Raw genomic sequence first — 20,157 nt, forward strand, 5'->3', positions numbered from 1 at the left:
AATCATGGTGATGTCATTTTGTTTTTAATAGTCCAACAAAATGCATGATTAGGACATGGTTCTGTAGTGAAATCCTAGTCTGTGGCTAGAATAAAAACAAACGTAACTATTTAATTTGACTAAAATGTTTCAAACACCGATACTGCACGGTAATGTGTGTACTTTAACACCAGCATTGTCTTATGGCTGTTGCATTTAGGTACCGGTATGTATTTATTCACTCCTCTGTATCACATACAAAATAAGGATTAACATTCCTGCTGACTCACAACCATGATAACAGGCAATGCATTTTGTAAAATCAAAATCAAACAACAGCCGTCTATTTATCAAAATAGATGACATTTTATCCTCATGATTTCTAACCTAAAAATCACTGTTCAGTGGGTTTTTTTTTGTTTTTGGTTTTTTTTTAGGTTCAAAATAGAATAGAATCCCACTGAGATTATTCTAAAAATAAATACATAAATGTTGTAGTATTATATAGTGCTTTAACTTCAGCATCGCCTAAAGCACTTTACTGATACTGGCATTCACCCCCTCATGCCCCCCTCGTGGCTGCAATTTAGGGTTCCATGCCTTGCCCGAGGACACTTCAAAAGCAGACAGTCAGAGTCAGGAATAGAACTGTTGACCATTTGGTCACTGGACAACCCAATCTACCTACCGACTGGGTACCAACCACCCCATTAGTTGAATGAGTATCCTTCACCTGCAAAGTAACTGAAGATTTTTCGTCATAAGATTAATTCATATTTTTTAAAATAACAAGTTCCATATCTAAACTCTGATAACCTTTGTGGATGTATGAGTGTTCAATATTTTAAATCTATGTGATTTTTTTTTTTTAATGCACATAATTGTGCTAGAAGTTACCGTAATCCTTTCGAATGGTACAAAATGTTTCCTCAAAATGTTCCGATATATGAATAATTACTTAAACTGTATGAGTATTTGAATTATTGGCAGTTGTAATCCATCAAAAGGTCATAATAGTTGCAAAGAAAAAAAATATTATAAAGTAATATTAAAATTATTATTACTTTTAATGCCCAAAAGTGTTTTCCGTTGGGTGTCTGAAATGATATTTTCCGAAGATGCTAATAAAAAAATTTTATATACAGCATAGGCTTTTTCTCCTTTTGCTTAATATGACTTTTGGATGAAAACTAACACAAATGCATCTTCGTGTCTTCACGGTTCCTTTTTTTTCCTTTTTTTTTTTTCAACCATGGCTGTTTCAGCATGGGAAACATTTACCCATGTAAAACCAAGGTGGTTTTAAAAAAAATGGCTAAATTGATCCAATTAAATGAACATATCAACACATTTATTTGGGAAGTGTGGTTAGTGTAGCACAAGTCAATATCTGGAGCCTACGGAAGTTCCTCAAGTAGTGCAACTCCTCCAGGAGAGAGAGGGGGGGGGAGGGGGGGGGCATGTCACAAGAAAAGGGAGAAGCACTGCAAATTGACCTCCAGCAGATCATGTGTGCATGTTTTTCACCCAAACTAACAGATTCCACCCCAGTATCGGGATGAGCTCCAGCTGCAGTTCCTGGATGACAAAGGCATTTATGTTATTGACTGGTCCGCTCATTCTTCTGATCTGAATCCTTCGAGCACCTCTGGCACATCATGGACCGATAAATCCACCACCATCACATCACATCGCATCGTGTCCAGGAGCTAAGTGAGGTCTTGGAGGAGATGCCCCAGGAGACCATCTGCCATCTCATCTGGAGGAAATTAACAGAATTAGATGTTGATGACTCTCTGATCTTACTTTAAACGACACCGAATATGATGTTAAAAATAAATAAATGTTAAATAAATGAATAAATGTTCATATATCATTTATTGATAAGTAGATTATGTAAATGCGTTGCCTTTATTTTCTGAGGAGCATATGAATAATAAGTCATTGCTCTTTGTAAATCTTTGTAGCTGCAGTTTGTACTGTCACGTACCCCGTGTAATCAGGGGTATGTGACAACAGCCGCTCAGTAGCTCAGTACTGCCCAAGTGATGGGGTCCCTCTATGCAGTCTGCCAGGCAGACAAGGACCGCTTTTATTCATCTGTGTCATCTGCTTTAGAACAAAGGAGAGCTATTTATTGCAGATTGGATGCTTGGCTGTCTGTGCAAAGAAGGCTCTTTATGTACTTGCTGTGCCATCGCTTCCTGCACTCCAAATCGCCTTACGCCATTTGTCTCAGTTTGCGTCAGACCTCACTGCGTCAGCTCACGAAGGCATTTCCTTCCAATAGAAGTGGTTTTATTTTCATGCACCGATGCTTCGAATTGTCTCGTATGTAACACCACTTTGTGTTGCAGACGAGCTCGACCGAAAGTGACCATTGCTTTCCGGGTTCTGATGTTGTTTTGAAGTCCATGAATTATCCCACGGAGAAATGCCTTCCCTGAAAAAAACAGTTTTACTCCTGTACCAGGACTTCTTAAAGAAATGCTTGCTGGTAACCATCCAACAATGACGTCATTTCAAAATAGCAATAGTTACTAAATGTCATTGTGATGTCAATATCTTTAGTTTGTTTGGCATGCGCATACAAAAGCTTGCGGCACTTTATTGACATATTTGAAAGGATCGTTTAATGATACCTCTTGACTTGCAGAAGGCACTGATGGTGTAGTGGTACACTAGCCTGACTTGCGTGGGTTCAGTTCCCACTCAGTGACGCTGTGAATGTGAGTGCGAATGGTTGTCCGTGTCTATATGTGCCCTGCGACTGACTGGCGACCAGTTCAGGGTGTAGTCCGCCTTTTGCCCGAAGTCATCTGGGATAGGCTCCGGCGACCGGTGACCCTAACCGGGATAAGCGGTGTTGAAATTGGATGGATGGACTTGCAGAAGGAGTTAACACTGGCCAAGAGCACTAACAATATGTAGCACCTATTGGTTTGGAGTAGAAAATGCTAAAGCCCTGACTCATTTAGATTTCCTATAAATGGAGTATTTAAATATGATAGCCAATATATACTGAATGTATATATACATTTTTAATCATCATTAGGTACGTAGCTAGATGAACAGACTTGACTTATTACCTGTTTTGGGTAGCGGATGTCATATCTCCACATTCGAGTCTGTAAATCCTTTCTTTCCTTCATTTACCAGTAAAGGCCTTTCTGTACGAGTGTGCCACACTAATATCTGCAGATAAAAAGAAAAGGATGAAGCTAAAAATATAATAATAACAGACACAGACAACACTTTCAGCACAGTATTTAGAGACACACAATAGAAAACAAACACCAAATAGGCATACAGTGGATATTAAAAGTCTACATTTTCCAACATTGTGACCAATAACAAATCAATTGAAAGAAAAAAAATACAATTTTATATATATATATATATATATATATATATAACAAATAAACTGAGATTAGGCGGAACGGTGGACGACTGGTTAGAGCGTCAGCCTGACAGTTCTGAGGACCTGGGTTCAATCCCTGGCCCCGCCTGTGTGGAGTTTGCATGTTCTCCCCGTGCCTGCGTGGGTTTTCTCCGGGCACTCCGGCTTCCTCCCACATCCCAAAATCATGCATAAATTGGAGACTCTAAATTCCCCGTAGGTGTGACTGTGAGTGCAAATGGTTGTTTGTTTGTATGTGCCCTGCGATTGGCTGGCAACCAGTTCGGGGTGTACCCCGCCTCCTGCCCGATGACAGCTGGGATAGGCTCCAGCAAGCCCGCGACCCTAGTGAGGAGAAGCGGTTCAGAAAATGGATGGCTGGATAAACTGAGATAATGTGGTTTCACAAGTGTGCACACCCTCATAACTGGGTATGTGGCTGTGTTCAGAATTGACCAATCACATTTAAAGTTATGTTAAATGGGAGTTAGCAAAACCTGTTACTATTTAAAGTGCCTCTGATGAACACCAAATAAAGTTTGGATGTTCTAGTAGACTTTTCCTGACAATTTTTGCTTTCTGGCAAAAGCCTGAAGGATTTATGCCAACACTGAGTGGTATTTTGTGCTTTGAAACTGAAATTCCAGTTGGGGAAAAAAAAAAAAAAAAAATCATGTTGCTGTTTTGCTCTTTTGGTGATGAACAGTGTTGTGTTTACGTCACACAAACCTTTTGGAATTATGATGAAAACTTCAACCTCGATTTCATCAGACCATAACAGATCTTCCCTCATGCAGTTGCGAGACATAATTTTTTTATGTTTTACTTGGTTATATACATGTTATACTACTGTATTGTCACATGTATACAATTAGCCAGGAAATAAAAGGCGGTTTACCATTCGAAAGAGAAAATGTTTAAATAACACTTCACCTGACACAAGCTATATTATTCAGTACACTACAAAATGCATTTTTGCTGACAAACAAAATAAAGACATAATTGGAGAGAAAAATGTTGCGCTCTTCATGCACATAGGATGTACTTAAAATTGACCGAGCCGTGGTCCAGAAACCAAAGTACGGACTGTGCCGAGGGTTATCTGTTCCGTCACACCGCTATTGCGGACCATGGCTTCTGCGCTAAGAAATTACCACAAAATGTCTGGAAAAGCCTACTGGAACATCTGAACTTTATTTGGGGTTAACCAGAGACACTTTAAATGGTGTCAGATGTGTGCTAACTCCCATTTAATGCGTTTGAATTCGATTAGTTAATTTAGAACACAGTCGCATCCCCAGTGATAAGAGGGTGTGCACACTTGTGCAACCATATTATCTCAGTTGCTTATTTTTTACTTTCCCTCTCTAAAATATATATTTTTTTAATCAATTGAGTTATAGGCGGAACGATGTACGACTGGTTAGCACATCTGCCTCACAGTTCTGAGGACTGGGGTTCAAATCCCGGCCCCGCCTGTGTGGAGTTTGCATGTTCTCCTGTACCTGCGTGGGCTTTGTCCGGGTATTCCGATTTCCTCCCACATCCCAAAAACATGCATGGTAGGCTGATTGAAGACTCTAAATTGCCCGTAGGTGTGAATGTAACTGCGAATGGTTGTTTGTTTCTATGTGCCCTGCGATTGGCTGACGACCAGTTCAGGGTGTACCCCGCCTCTCGCCCGAAGATAGCTGGGATAGGCTGCAACATGCCCGCGACCCTAGTGAGAATAAGCGGTTCGGAAAATCAATGAATGAATGAATTGAGTTATGCAGCTTATCTGTCACATTAATGGTGGAAAATGTTTTTAAATATTTCTTGGTCTAATTTTTTCTTGTGTCACAAAAACCTCAGGGGTGTGTAGACTTTTTATATCCACTGTACAGTAAATCATAACTGATGTCACAGCTTCCAATGGTCAGACAATTTCAAAGCTGGTGTGACTTCTAATGTAAAACTGTTGGTAGATATTTTGAGCATGCATTCAACCTCCTTGCATTACCTTAGTGCAGTTTTCTGCTTTAGGCTCCAGATCGTTGAGGGTGACCAGCTCCGTTAACAAACTGCTCTCCTGGTAACCTCCCTTTGCATCTAGCTTGAAATATGCCTGAGGCTTTGACAGGATGAGGTGCAGGTTTATTGCAAAGCCAGCCATGTCAATGGCAAAGGGTCGATGTGGGTCATATACAACCTTCCAGCCATACACCTTTCCCAAGCTGTTTACCTTGGGGGACTCGTAGCGAAGGCCCCCAACAAATGCAACGGGCCACACAGAGACCTTTCTGGTAGATCGCATCTGGTAGTTGGAGACAGACTTGCACTTACTGTACTCTTTTCAAATTGATTTCACATTCAAATTATTTAATGTTTCTAGTGTTCTTGCGCTTAACGGCCTATCTCACTAGCCTGGAGACAAGCTGGCGACTCAAGTCTCTGCTGGTTGTCGAGACTAACCGGGTCGCTAGGGAGTCGCGGAAAATTCAAATATGTTTACGGTAATATTTTCGGAGACCTTTTGGAGACTTGTTCAGGTCTCGACTGGGGAGACATCTCCTCCACTTTACGCTGACTTCTCTGCAACATCACGGAGACAACGCAGCGACTTCCGGGTGTATTGGTTTTCACGAGATGTCGCTCTGGTAAGAGCGCAAGCAATATTTTGGGCTCCAGAGTTGCCTGAGTTGCAGTGACTAATCAGTCACAGCGACGTCTCCCCCAGTGAGATAGGCCCTTTAGGATGAAAGGACATCAAGCCTCACCTCCTCAAATACTTTCAGGCTGTAAGCGTTGTCATCATCGGCAAAGTAGACGATGCCTGGCTGGGTTTTGTATACATTGAAGGTCTCTCGAAGCCACCGCAAAGCCAGGTTTCTTTGTAAGGTCCCCCTTGGGAATTTAGGATCTGGGCGACCATACGTAATGAAGTTCTGAGGCGTCTGCACGTTTAGGTGCGTGTAATTGAGTTCCGTCTCATGGAGGAGACGACTAACCAGAGCTGTCCTCTTTTGCGAGTCCTCCACCACGATCCAGTGCAGGTTGGCCACATGGAGCAAAGTGTTGGCTAGACGAGTGAGGTCAGCCTTCTGCATCGGCCGCCGGTAGGTAGGGGTGATGACATGGACGGTTGGCAGGATGTCAGAATTGGGTAGTGGCTTGGCATAGACATCCTTAGAACGCACCACCTCGAATATGTTCTGTGAGCGGGACTCTTTGTTAGCAAAGGTATTGCTGGAGCTTGGACTGCCTCTGTGTCCTATGTTACAAAAATTAAAAATAAAATATTAAAATATAGAAAAAAATATATATAGAATTTGTGTTCTAGGTGTGACTGTGAGTGCAAATAGGCAATTAGGCAATTACTTTACACTTTTGACATTAAAAGATGAATTCTTGATAAACAGTTGCATCGTATACATCTGCATATGACACACAATTACACAAGAATAGGAAAAAGATGGTGAATTACTCCCTTCAGTCTTCTCTTTAGCGGGTAGAATGCATGCTTCATCGGGTTTAAGTCTGCAGATTGATTTGACTAGTCTAAAATCTTGCACATCTTTCCCCTGATGAAGTCCTTTGTTCTTTTGGCAGTGTGTTTTCTGTCATTGTACTTCTGCGTAATGAAAGATCTCATAATCAGTCTTTGGTTTATTTAGACGTTTGAATTAATTTTGGTCAAGTTTAATCTTTGTTTCATCAGTCCATAAAACTTTTGTCCAGATTGTTTTAGGCTACTCCCTGTAAATATTCTTGTTGATAATGAATGAGTGTGGTTCGTTTTGTTTCTTCTGGTGTTGCCCAGTCCGTTACATTTACTCAAGTAGCATTTTGGATCAATTGTACTTAGTTTTAATGCATCATACTTTTTACTTGAGTATTTTTGTGAAGAAGAAACGGTACTTTTACTCCGTTACAGCGATCTATCTACATGCCACGCGCTATTTATTATTATTTTTTTAATCAATTATTGCGCGTGCGATCTATTTTTAGACTCTCTTCGACTTCCGCGTAGGGCACCGTTCAAGCCAGCTCTGTTAATGTATGCAAGCACTGGAAGAACATTTAAACTCCACCCAGGAGGTCCTGAGCCAAGAGTCAAACCCAGAACCTCTCAACTGTGAGGCAGACGTGTCAATCACTATTAAAATCACTCTTTATGATATTTGAATGCTTATTTTTACAGTTTTGAACTACATGCATCAATTTGACTAGATTCAGTAGCAATATACCGACAGTGGATATATAAATTCTGCATAAGTAGTAGTTCCACAAGTGTGCACACCCTCATAACTTTGATGTGACTGTGTTCAGCATCGATTACATTCAAACTCATGTTAAATCTCCGTCAGCACACACCTGCCACCATTTCAAAGTGCCTCTGGTTAATCCTCAATAAAGGTCTTATTTATTCTGGTAGGGGTGGCAGAGTGAACAAGTGGTTAGCATATCTGGCTCACAGTTCTAAGGTTTGGGATTTGTTTTTAAGGTTATTAAAAAAAAAAAAAAATAAAAAAAAAAAAATAATAAAAAATACGACCTGATACACTCGTTACCGTGGCGAGGACAAAGAGAGTGGATCGCGCGGACTGTGTTATAAGAACAAAATGGCGAAAAACGTGTGTTGGTGGTCACCGGTGCTCAGGAGAGGATACATTAATTACTGTATGTACTTTCTTCCATCTCATAGAAGACCATTAATTTGTTCTGTCTGTCACTATGCCTCACTGGCATAAATAGATGAACAAAGATATATTATTTATTGTAAATAAAAAAATTTTGAGCAATTAAGTACACAAGTATATAGAGTAAATGAACAGGTCATTTAAATAGACACATTGCCCCATGTTGTGATCGGATCGGTGGTCGGTTTTCGTTTTTTTAAACTCGCTGATTGGTGATCGGCATCATAAATCCTGATCGTGTGAAACCTAACCAAAACATAGTTTCTTCAGAAGATTTTGTAGACTCCCTTTTACAATTCACAGACACACACACACACACACACACACACACACACACACATATATATAGTTGTAATTATTGGGTTTCCATATAGTCCATTTGATTTACTGTTTGGCTACTATTGTGACCAAGCAGACCTAAATGTCTGTGTATTACAGTTTCAATGTACATGCTAATAACACTCAAATGTATTCAGTTATGTTTGATTAATACAAACAATATTCCCTCTCGGTACTTTCTTACCCTTAAGTCTTGCAAGAAGAGGGGGGCTGGTGCTGTCGTCCCAAACATAGATGAGTAAGATCCAAGGCAATAGGATCAGTAGAATGGCAACAATGTTTCGTCTTTTCGGCATCTCCAAGTTCAGCCCTCAGTCATTCCCTGCTGGGTGTATGACACAAAATGTAGCACACAAACACAAGAACCAAAGTATACTGAAATATACTTTCCAATGACAATCGGATCAAAAAAGCCCAAGTCATGCATAACACTGGTCTGCTTGACGCATGATATATATACTTTGGATCATGAACTGTTCCTTCTCTATACTTTTGTCTTCACCATACTTTTCTCTTGCCATTATTCTGAAACAGGTTGACGGGTTAACTTAAGACTTAAATATTGAATTAAATATTCTTCAGTGTCAACGTCAGCCACCTGATCTCAAGCCAATTGAGCACACTTTTTTAGTTGTTGAAGACAAAACTGAAGCTATCATTTCCCAGAAACAAGCAGCAAATGACTGTGGGCCATACCAAGCAGTAGCTATCCATTTATGTATTGCTTTTTTTTTTTTTAAAACTTATTTTCAAACCATACAATTGAAATTATAAATTCACAGACCATGAAAATGTAGAAATAAAATAATCCTCTCAAAGCAGTAAAAATTAAACGATAAAGTATTCAATTCTAATTTAAATTGAAAACTTAATATTTACAGACACACCCAAAAATCATCGTACAAAAATAGTTTCTGATAATGACACCCCTTACTGCATTTTTAGTCAGTCAATCTTTCTTTCAGAGAGAAAGTCAGCGGTACAATATTTATTTATTTTCAGATGGCTCAGGTGCATCATCGACCTCATCAGAGGGAGGGACATTCCGCTTTGTAGCAATACTGTGCAGGACAATACAAGCTAGTATTATGTTGCCCACTCCTTGGGGGTTCCACACACAAGTAATTGAGGCACGCAAAGCGCCCCTTCAGAACTCCATTTAAACGTGTTATGGTCGGCATATGGCCGGAGAATGGACCACCAAGCAGATGGAAAAAGGTTTGCAATAGTTGCACAGTCTTTATTCAAATATGGAGGCACAACAATAATTACTGCAAAACAGAAAACAATGATGACAAACGGTCGTTGGTAAAAACTAAAACGAGGATACAAAGATGACATGAGTGTGAATCACCGTGATGACAGGAAACAATAAAGCTACGATGACAAATGGTCTTCATGAGAAATATCATCACTAGAAAAGGGAAACACAAAATTCACAGAAGTCCTGATGAGATGAAATCCAATGGGAACGATGCAAGGGAACAAGAGTTACGTCAATCAACAAAATGGCTTGCAGGACAATACTCCAACACCTTCCTTCCACTGCAGACACACGTAATTACAAATCAAGGCTGATTGCATGCAGGTGGGGCTCAGTGGCTCCACCCACCAATGACCCTGGCAAGACTGAGGGCAGAGAGAGAAAATTACATTACTGGTAGGCAGAACACAGAACATGGCAGTACTCCTCCCTCAACAGACGTGAGTAGCATGAAACTCACACAGGATAGACAAATCCAGGATCCAGGAGCGAGGAACCCATTGCCACTTCTCTGGACCATAGCTCTCCCAGTCGACCTCCCTACCCCTTCCTCAGGCGTCTAAAATGTACCTCACTGTGTAGACTGGTTCGTCATTGAGTGGGTGCGGCGGAGGAGGAGGATGCACTACCGGAGGGATGAGTGGGCTAGTGCAGACAGGCTTGAGCAGAGATACTTTGAACACAGAATGGACCTTCAATGACGGCAGGAACTTGAGTTTCATGGCAACTGGGTTAACAACAGAGTTACAAATGGACCAATGAAGCGAGGACCCATTTTCCTTGACACCCCCAATAAGACAAAGATCTGATTCGTAGGAAGGAAAAACTGGAGACTGATACCCGTAAGCAGTCTTGAATGGGGACATTCCAGTAGCCAAGCAGATGAGGATTTTGTGGGTGTATTCCACCCAGGGAAGGTGGAGAGACCAGGATGAGGAATGTTGCTGACACACGCAAGGAATTGGGACCTCCAGATCAGAGTTAGCCTGCTCAGTCAGCCAATTGAACTGTGGGTGGTACCCTGTGGACAAACTTGCTGAAGCTACCATGGCTCCGAAGAATGCCGTCCATAGCTGAGACGTGAATTGTGCCCCTGTTAGACACCAGTTTGGAAGGGATGCCATGGATACGAAGCTGTCTCCAGTGAAGATTGCAACTTAGGCAGAGGAATGAAATTGGCCATCTTCAAGAATCGGTCCACCAAACTAAGGATGACCAAGTTGGCCTGTGATGATAGAAGACTGGTGGCAAAATCCAGTGCAATGTGGGACCAAGGGCGGAATGTGATGGGCAATGGATGAAGAAGACCAGCAGGCAGTTGATGCCAAGACTTGTTTCTGGTCGACGAGCGAACGCTAGAACATGACAGCCCTCACTTCTAAATCAGTCTGATCCGGATCCATACTTTTTAAGATGACCAAATCTGGATAATGAACGTTCTAAATTAGATAACATTTTTCACTGAAGGCTACGAGGTATGTAAAAAAAAAAAATGGTAGAATAACCAACATGGGGTCAATCAAATTGTGCAGAAAGCGATGTCATTTTCAGATATTTTTAACAATGATTTTTAGATTTCTGTAAATGTTAAGTTTCGAATTAGAGTTAGAACTGAATACTTTATTGTAAGATTTTTACAGCTTTGAGAGGATTATTCTATTTCTAATTTAACGGTCTTTAATGTGAAGTACTCTATCATTTCAACTGTATGGTTTGAAAATCAGATAAAAAAATAAATAAATAAATGGATATCAACTGCATGACAAATGTTAATTAGTTGAATAGTTGCACAATCTTTATTCAAACACGGCGGCACAAAAATAAATCTATCTACACTAGACAGAAAATGAAAGAGAAAATCACAGAAGTACTTAAAGACAAAAACACAAGTACTTTTGGAATGCCTACATAGAAGAAACAGAAACACAAAATTCATGGAAGTACTGAATCAAAAACAAACCTTAAGTACTCCTGGAACTGATGAGACGAAATCTGATCGGATCGATACAAGGGAACAAGAGTTATGTCAAAAAAAGCAAGCAGTATAATACTCGGACACCTTCCTTCGACTGAAGCCAAATACCACCCAAGCCTGATAGTAGACCTTTTTACATGAGTTGCTCAAAGCACACCTAGGAGCCTTCAGTGCTATATGAAGTCTAATTCAGAACAAGAGCTTCATTTTCAGCTGCCTCAGGTGCACCATTGACCTCATCACAGGGAGGGACAGTCCGCTTTGTAGCAATATTGTGCACAACAATGCAAGCATGTATTATGTTGCATACTCCACTCGCAAGTAGGCATGCAAATCACCTCTTCAGAACTCCATTTAAACGCTCAGTAGTAGTAATCCTTCTTTATTTTTATTGTTTCAATGTTGAATTTTGTTGTTGTGCAGGTATGGTCTTACTGGCCCCAGCCAATGTGGCACCCGAGGCAAGATTTCCTATGGTGTCATTGATTATACATATGCTTACAATGTTTTTTTTAAATACCGTTTTTAACTTAGTCTTTAATTTACAGGATAACATGTCACCCAATTTCCAAGCTACTGGCCCCACGACCCGACCTCGGATCAGCGGTAGAAAATGGATGGATGGTGAATGGATGGATGGATGGATAGATAGACCCGGCCTCGGATCAGCGATAGTCTAATGTCTCCACATTAGACTGCATATCACACTGAAGGCGTCTATGTGTGTAAAAAAAAAAAAACTGGCAGAATAGCCATCGTGGCATGGCATCATGGCTTAACATTTATATTTATATAAATTTATGTATTTACTTGGACAAATGAAAAGCACAACAAATACAAATACCCCATTTACAATATCTTTTGACCAGCCAGACCAAACCTGCAACACATTTTTTAAAAGCAAATATAGTCTGGTTAGCACATCTGCCTCACAGTTCTGAGGACACAGGTTCTCCGCGTGCCTGCATAGGTTTTCTCTGATTACTCTGGTTTCCTCCCACATCCCCAAAACATGCGTGGTAGGTTAATTGAAGACTCTAAATTGCCCATAGGTGTCAAGGTGAGTGTGAATGGTTGTTTGTTTATATGTGCCCTGCTGGGATAGGGTCCTGTTCGCCTGCGACCCTAGTGAGGATAAGCGGTAAAGGAAATGGATGGATGGATGGAATTTCAACCTTGAAACATTAAAAAACAAGGTGTGGTATTGAGCGTTTAAACGGAGGTCCGAAGAGGTGCTTTGCGTGCCTCAACTACTTGCATGTGGAACACCAAGGCGTGTGCAACATGATACTTGCTTGTATTGTCCTGCACAATATTGCTACAAAGCGGAATGTCCCTCCCTGTGCACCTGAGGCAGTTGAAAATGAAGACGTACAGTACCTCCAACTTTCTCTTAGAATGAGAGCGTGACTAAAAATGCAGGAAGGGGTGTCATTATCAGAAACTATTTTTGTACAATAGCAAATTTGGATTATACTGTGATCTAATCTGATTTCAGAATAAAAAAAAATTTGTTTTGTTTTGAACAGCCCATTTTGGAGAATGTATCTTATCCCTTATCCAAAATCCGATCAGATTACATTTAAACAATTTGGCCCTGGGCATACAAATGTGTATTTACATGATGATGATAATCATCACATAACCTTGATTAAAAAGATCAACCGCAGTCTAAAACCAAATATTGGTCTAGCTAATTAACACTTGAGGGTAGATTTTATCAGAATCAGAATCAAAATCATAGGGTTGTATTTGCACAGTGTACCATTGACAAGGACAATTAAATTATTTGTGCACATCATGCTGTAAAGGGATTACTTGATCTCCACCCACTCATTTCAAAGTAAATTAGCCTCATTAATTTATTTAGGTGGTGGGCGCGGTGCCTTTGGGTCCCGGGCCTGTGCCCTCCTCTTCCCTCCCCCTGGGGCACGCTGCCGTGGTCATCTCCTTCCTCTCTCCCGGGCTGTGTGGGGTCCCTGGCTGATTTAGGGCGCCTCCCACCTTCTGGCACTGTTCTGGTCACTGGGCTATTGTTGGTTTGGGGGGGGTCGGAATTGGCTGTGGGGTGGTGGTGGGTGGGGGGGGGGCTTCCCCCCTTTTCTCTGTGGTTTGCCGGCCGGTCGGGCCGGGCCGGACCTGCAGGAATCTAGCCTCTTACTTCACACACTCTGCACATTTTTAGTCCTCACACTGTGCATACTCTGCACATTGGGCACACTCATATCTCATTCAGGGTCCCCTGGGGGAATGGCACCAGGTATGGTGGGGCGGGCGCCGGGCCGGGTGCTGGCACATCTGTGCTGGTTTCCAGTCTGGTCGCTGCCCCCCCTTTCCCCTTCTGTGGGTTGGGCTGGGGAGGGCACTCGGCCAGGTGTCCCGGCACTCCGGCCTGCTCTCTGGCCCACCATGTCTTTCTCCCGCGGATTGTTAATGCACTACATAAATTAGCACATCCTTGGGGTGCTGGTTGGCCTGGATGGGGGTGACGGTTGCGGGTCAGTATTGCCCTGTGACCGTCTCGCCTCACCTCACCGGTCTCTCCAATTTTCCTGTACTACTCCCCACCACACACAATCACGGTTCCCAGTCGGGGACCTGGTAACCATAGTAATAGGATGGGTGGTGGGTGGTGGGTTTTCACATTTCTGTTGGCTTGACTCCTGGGTCCTGTGCCCCACCCCTCCTCCAGTTCTTGGGCCACGGAGTTTGGGCCCCACCTTCCTCTCCCCTCTCTTGGCACCCTTGCTCACGACGGGCGTTTAATGTGGGCTCTCTTTGGCGGGCTATAACCGTTTTTGGGTGGCGGCTGGCTCCTGTTTTGGGCCCTGTTGATGGGTGGGGCCCTCATTGCTCTACGGTGGCCGCGGGGTTTGAGGGGGTTTTGCAGTGGTCCGGTGCCCGTGCCCCTCCCTTTGGGACTGGTTGGGACGATTCGGTCGGGACCTCTCTGGGTCCTGGGGGGTCGGTGGCATGCCACTGTTTGGGTCCCCTGCTGGATGGACTCACTGGGCTTGCACCGTTTCAATAATAGATTGTGTACCTATTTTGGACAATCAGGCCATTTCATTGCCACATGCGCCATAAGACCAAAAGACCAACGTTTTCCAAACCATTAATGACATCCTCCGCGATATGCTTAACTGGTTTGTTTACCTCTATTTCGACGACATCCTCATTTTCTCCCACTCTCCCAAAGCACATCACCATCATGTCCGTCAAGTCCTCCAGCGTCTCCTTGAGAACCACCTTTTTGTCAAACCTGAGAAATGTGAATTCCACCTCTCCTCTGTACACCTCCTGGGCTATATCATTGGCAGAAGACAATTACAACCAGACCCAGCCAAGATCCAAGCAGTCGTCAACTGGCCCATTCCCTCCACCCGCAAAGAACTACAATGTTTCCTAGGATTCGCCAATTTTTACCGCCGCTTCATCCGCAACTACAGCAAAGTGGCTACTCCTCTCACTAGCCTTACTTCCACCAGCTCTCCATTCCAGTTGACCCCTGCTGCATTCCAAGCCTTCAAGCATCTAAAAGACTTATTCACCAGCGTCCCCATCCTGAGACACCCCGACCCCTCCCTCCAGTTTGTTGTGGAGGTCAACGCCTCTGACACTGGAGCGGGGGCTGTCATCTCCCAGGGCGACCCCGAATCCCAGAAACTACATCCTCGTGCCTTTTTAACCCGTCGTCTGTCTTCAACCGAGCGAAATTATGACGTAGGAAATCATGGGCTACTGGCCATCGTCTGGGCGTTGGAGGAGTGGAAGCATTGGGTGGAGGGGACAGATTCTCAGTTTTTTTATTATATGGACCGATCGTAAAAATCTTGCCTATCTCCGTTCCGCCAAACGTCTTAACCCCCGACAAGCTCGGTGGGCCCTCTTCCTGAGCCAATTTAATTTCAGCCTCTCCTTCTGTCCTGGTTCCCGCAACAGCAAGCCCGATGCCCCATCTCCCATGTGCTCAGCCCCCTCCAGTCCCACGGAACCTGAACCCGTCCTTCTTTCCTTCTGCTTCATTGGGGCAGCCACTTGGGAGATGGAACAGGTAGTTAAAAATGCTCAAAAGACCCAACCGGATCGAAAGACCGGACCTCCTTACCAGCTGTTGGTACCCAATTCGGCACGTTCTAACGTTCTTCTGTGGGCACACAATTCCAAACTCTCCTGTCATCCCGGGATCATACCATCCAATTCATACAAGCACTTCTGGTGGCCCAGTCTGATGAAAGACACCAGGAGTTTGTCCGAGCCTGCTCCGTCTGTGCCCGAGGGAAGACTTAACAACTGCCCCCAGCTGGTCTGCTGCGCCCCTTACCTATCCTGAGCCGCCCCTGGTCCCACATCACCTAGAACTTCGTAACCGGCCTACCTCCCTCTGAAGGTAATACTATAATTCTTACTATAATCGATGGGATTTTCCAAGTATGTCCATTACGTACCCATTCCCAAATTACCATCTGCCTTTGAAAACGCTAATCTCCTTGTTAATCACGTCTTTAAACTCCACAGAATCCCCATTGACTTCGTCTCTGACCGAGGTCCTCAGTTTGCCTGCCAGTTATGGAAGGAGTTCTGTAAGACGGTGGGCACAGCAGCCAATTTGTCTTCTGGGTACCATCCACAGTCCAACGGCCAGACGGATAGGTTGAATCCGACTCTGGAGTTGGCTCTATGCTGCGTTGAAGAATGCAATTCCACCTCCTGGAGTGCCTTTCTTCCATGGATCGAATATGCCCGCAACTCCCTCACCAGCTCCACCACAGGTATGTCTCCTTTCATGGCCTGTTATGGTTTCCAACCTCCGTTGTAGCATACTGTGGTGGTTCCCGCAGTGAGGGATCACCTGCGAACGGTCCATTCCATTTGGAAGGACGTCAGGGCGGCTCTGAATCGGTCTGCCGAGAAGAATAAACGGTTTGCGGATCTTGGTGAGTCAGACGGTTTGGCTCGCCTCCCGTGAGCTCCTGCACCAGACTGAATCCCGTAAACTCACTCCACGCTTTATTGGTCCCTTCCCGATCACTATAATCATCAATCCCACGTCAGTTCAATTAAAACTCCCACAATCCAAGATTCATCCGACGTTCCATGTGTCTCTGCTCAAAACTTTTCTCCATGTGCGCTCTTAGCCCTGCGGCCGTGCTCGCCCTCTCTCTTTTCCCAGTAATCAGCACCGCCTCGGCTCCGCACCTGTTGCCAATCAGCACGCTACACTGCCTGCATTTAAGCCTCCCAGATTCTGGAAATCGGCGCCAGAGTATTAACGTTCACCCGTGTGCTCCTTCCGTGCTCCCCGCCTCACTGTTCTCTCCAGCCACGGCGTCAAGCTCTTCCACCTGCTCACGCCACCGCTCCCCGCATGTTCCTTGTCCTGACGGTCCACCATCACGCCTTGGAGATCCCACCCTGAACTGGAATACAAATAAACCATTCTCCACAACTTCTTCCGCCTCCGTCTGCTTCTGGGTCAAGTCAACATCGATATTATTTTATCATGACAACTGTCTCACTATTGTTCTCACCCCTAGTCCACTTGTCCACTCTATCCCTCTGTCTGTCCCCTAAAACCCTTTTCTGTCTGGATGCATTTTCAATAAACATCAGAATAATAATAAATAAATGAATAAAAATAAGCAGAGGGAGTATTTCAAACTCCCCTGTTGCACAGCAAAACTGTTCCAGCACAAAGGCATAGAGATCCACCATTCACCACACAGATCCACCATTCTTCAAGGCCATGCAGCTGAACAGGCTGCATGGCCTGTTTTAAAAAAAAATAATAATTTAAAAAAAAAAAGGTAAATAGTTGGAAAAAATGTATCAGTCATGGTTAGAAAGAGGATCCAAAATAGTTTATTCAGAAAAGATTTCAAAAGAAGCACCAGACTACTGAATTATTTGGAGATACCCTGTTAAAAATGAATCAATGCTAAAAATTAAACAACCAACTGTGCTGATTTTTTTATTTGTTTCATTTTACATTTTTTTTTTTTTACTGGAGATCACATGCTCTGAACCCGGGTGGGTTGGGAGTCGGGACGGACTCAGTGAAATGGAACTGAAGGCACCTATATAACGCAAACAACACCGCCGAGTGAACACAGACGTGCGTAACTAGAACACAAAACTACAGAAAAGACAGTGTCTTCATTGATTCATCTTCCATTACGCTTATCCTCACGAGGGTGGCAGGGCGTGCTGGAGCCTATCCCAGCTATCCTGGGCGAGAGGTGGGGTATACCCCAAACTGGTTGCAAGCCAATCGCAGGGCACAGCTGAACAAACAACCCTTCGCACTCACATTCACACCGACAGGCAATTTAGAGTGTTCAATTAACCTACCGTGCATGTTTTTGGGATGTGGGAGGAAACCAGAGTACCCGGAGAAAACCCACGCAGGCACGGGGAGAACATGCAAACTTCACACATCAATTAATTAATCAATTGTGGGCCAATAGTCACATGACGAATCCATTATTGGAGCACAGCAAACTGTTATCAATGCCCTACTTTTAATATACAGCTTCTGGAAATCAATAACAGTAATAGCCTTCGGTTACATAGATGCCTCCCCTATCCCTTTTATCTGGGTTGATGTATAATTGTTTAGTTTACAGTGCATCTTAACAATAAAACTTTTGGAAAGAAATCTTTCGACTCTGAACATTTCTCCTATGTTGTACTTTCAGAATTCTTGGTTGGTTGATTATTTTTGAATGACTACAAATTCACTAAGTGCAAAGCAGTTCGCTTAAAAAACAAGTGTAATACAGTAGGCATACTCACAGAAAAGAATGATGGACCACCAAATTTTGCTGTGCTGTCAATCATTATGATGCTGTTAAAGGTAGCAGGTCTTCATTTGTCGACGAGGAATCCATCAGATCCGCATGCTTTGAAAGTGCTTAATGTTTGGTACACAACTGGGAGTGAAAACTATCGGATTTCTGTCATATTATCCAGTGGGTGCCAACCAATCGTTGTGTCGTGTGGAGTACTCAGTATTGGCCCCTCCAGAGACAGAGGAGGTCATTCCTCTGGAAGAATGCTGCTTCTCATTGCATAAACAAAAGTTAGGATTGTCAAACCTAAAGGGAAGAGGACTGGGTGGAGGGGTAACCATGGCTGGAGGACTTGGGACTTTGAAATAAATCAAAAATGTCACAACACTAGGAAAGCAATTACTGGGGGATGAAGTGGGATTCGAAAGAACCATACATATTATGGAACTTGTTTATCAGAGGCAAAAATAGTAATTGTTGTTACAAAAGTCAGACTATAAGAAAGTTTCTATTTATTTGGATCTCATTTGTCACCGTTGGCAGGTTTGCATGGGCTAACGAGAACTGGTGGAAACGAAAACCTCACGAGCAAGACAAGGTATGAATATGGTACACCGGAAAACAAGATGAAATATGAAACAAAATTAAATATAATCTAAACAAAAACACAGATCATGAGAGTACCCCTCTTTAAGGGAGGGATTACAGATGTCCCCAGATGTCATAACAAAAATTGTCCACAATAGGGTGGGTGGAATGGGGCCTGGAGGCGGATACAGGGTCCGCCCATCGAGGCCAGCGGGGTGGGCGTTCCGGACGCCAGACATTAGGAGGTTGTCCGGGATGCCAAGTACATGGGCCTCGGCTCGGCTCTTCAGGATGCCGGACCCAACGGCAATGCAGGTTGGCGCTCGTCCGGTGGCCTTCACTTGACCCTGCTCCTGCGGAGCTCATCCACCGGCTGCCGCCCAACGCTGCCCAGGCGGCACTCGTCCAACAGCCGCCACCCACTGCCGTGGCACGAGTACAGGCATTTCAACGATCGATTATTTAAAAAAAACAAAGTCTACTAAAATGTTTCACTGTAACTATTTCCACTTGTTATTTAAAAAAAAAAAAAAAAAAAAAAGTTTCCAATTTACAATATAAGCAAATATGTACACGCCTTCTGCATGTGTCAGGCCGTTTCACGCTGACGTTTCCAAAATGTGGGCGCATCCAAATCTGGCAGAAAATCAAATGTTTCATCAGAAAACAAGCCTAAAATTAGTCACTGATGGTGTAGTGGTACACGTCAACCCTTCGGATTTTGCAAAAGGTTACCCCTGTTTTAAGCCAACAACAGCACATAGACAAACAACCATTCACACTAATATTCACAACTTCTGACAATTCAGTCATCAGTTAATCAAATCTATTTTCAAAATGTGAGATATCCATACAAGCATGGGGAGAACATGCAAATTTCACACAGTAAAGCTTATATTTGAACGTGGGACTTCGAGACTGTGAGGCAAACATGCTAAAATGTTTCCCCATGCAGTGTTACGCTTCTTATTTTTTATTTACTTACTTACTTACTTACTTTTTGCTCGTGCTGTGCACTGCTAAGTTTCCATTTCGAGTACTTGTCTATGGAATTTCATGAAACTCTCTTACTACTACTACTAATGCATTACACTTATATGGCGCTTTTCTAGGCACTCAAAGACGCTTTAAAATTTCAC

At 43.2% G+C, this 20,157-nt stretch overlaps 1 protein-coding gene across 1 annotated transcript; it reads right to left on the reverse strand.

The window, feature by feature from the left end:
• Window positions 1-1,699: 1,699 nt before the first annotated feature.
• b3gat1b (beta-1,3-glucuronyltransferase 1 (glucuronosyltransferase P) b) lies at window positions 1,700-8,696 on the reverse strand. The gene is made up of 6 exons (XM_061702691.1): window positions 8,577-8,696; window positions 6,846-6,855; window positions 6,139-6,632; window positions 5,382-5,675; window positions 3,069-3,174; window positions 1,700-1,738 (listed from the first exon to the last, which is right to left on the reverse strand). Exons 1-5 carry the CDS (start codon window positions 8,694-8,696, stop codon window positions 3,088-3,090), a joined length of 1,005 nt encoding a protein of 334 aa, XP_061558675.1. The 3' UTR covers window positions 1,700-1,738; window positions 3,069-3,087.
• Window positions 8,697-20,157: the final 11,461 nt, after the last annotated feature.

Source organism: Phycodurus eques, chromosome 17 (genome assembly GCF_024500275.1).
Source record: "Phycodurus eques isolate BA_2022a chromosome 17, UOR_Pequ_1.1, whole genome shotgun sequence".
Taxonomy (NCBI): Eukaryota; Metazoa; Chordata; class Actinopteri; order Syngnathiformes; family Syngnathidae; genus Phycodurus; species Phycodurus eques.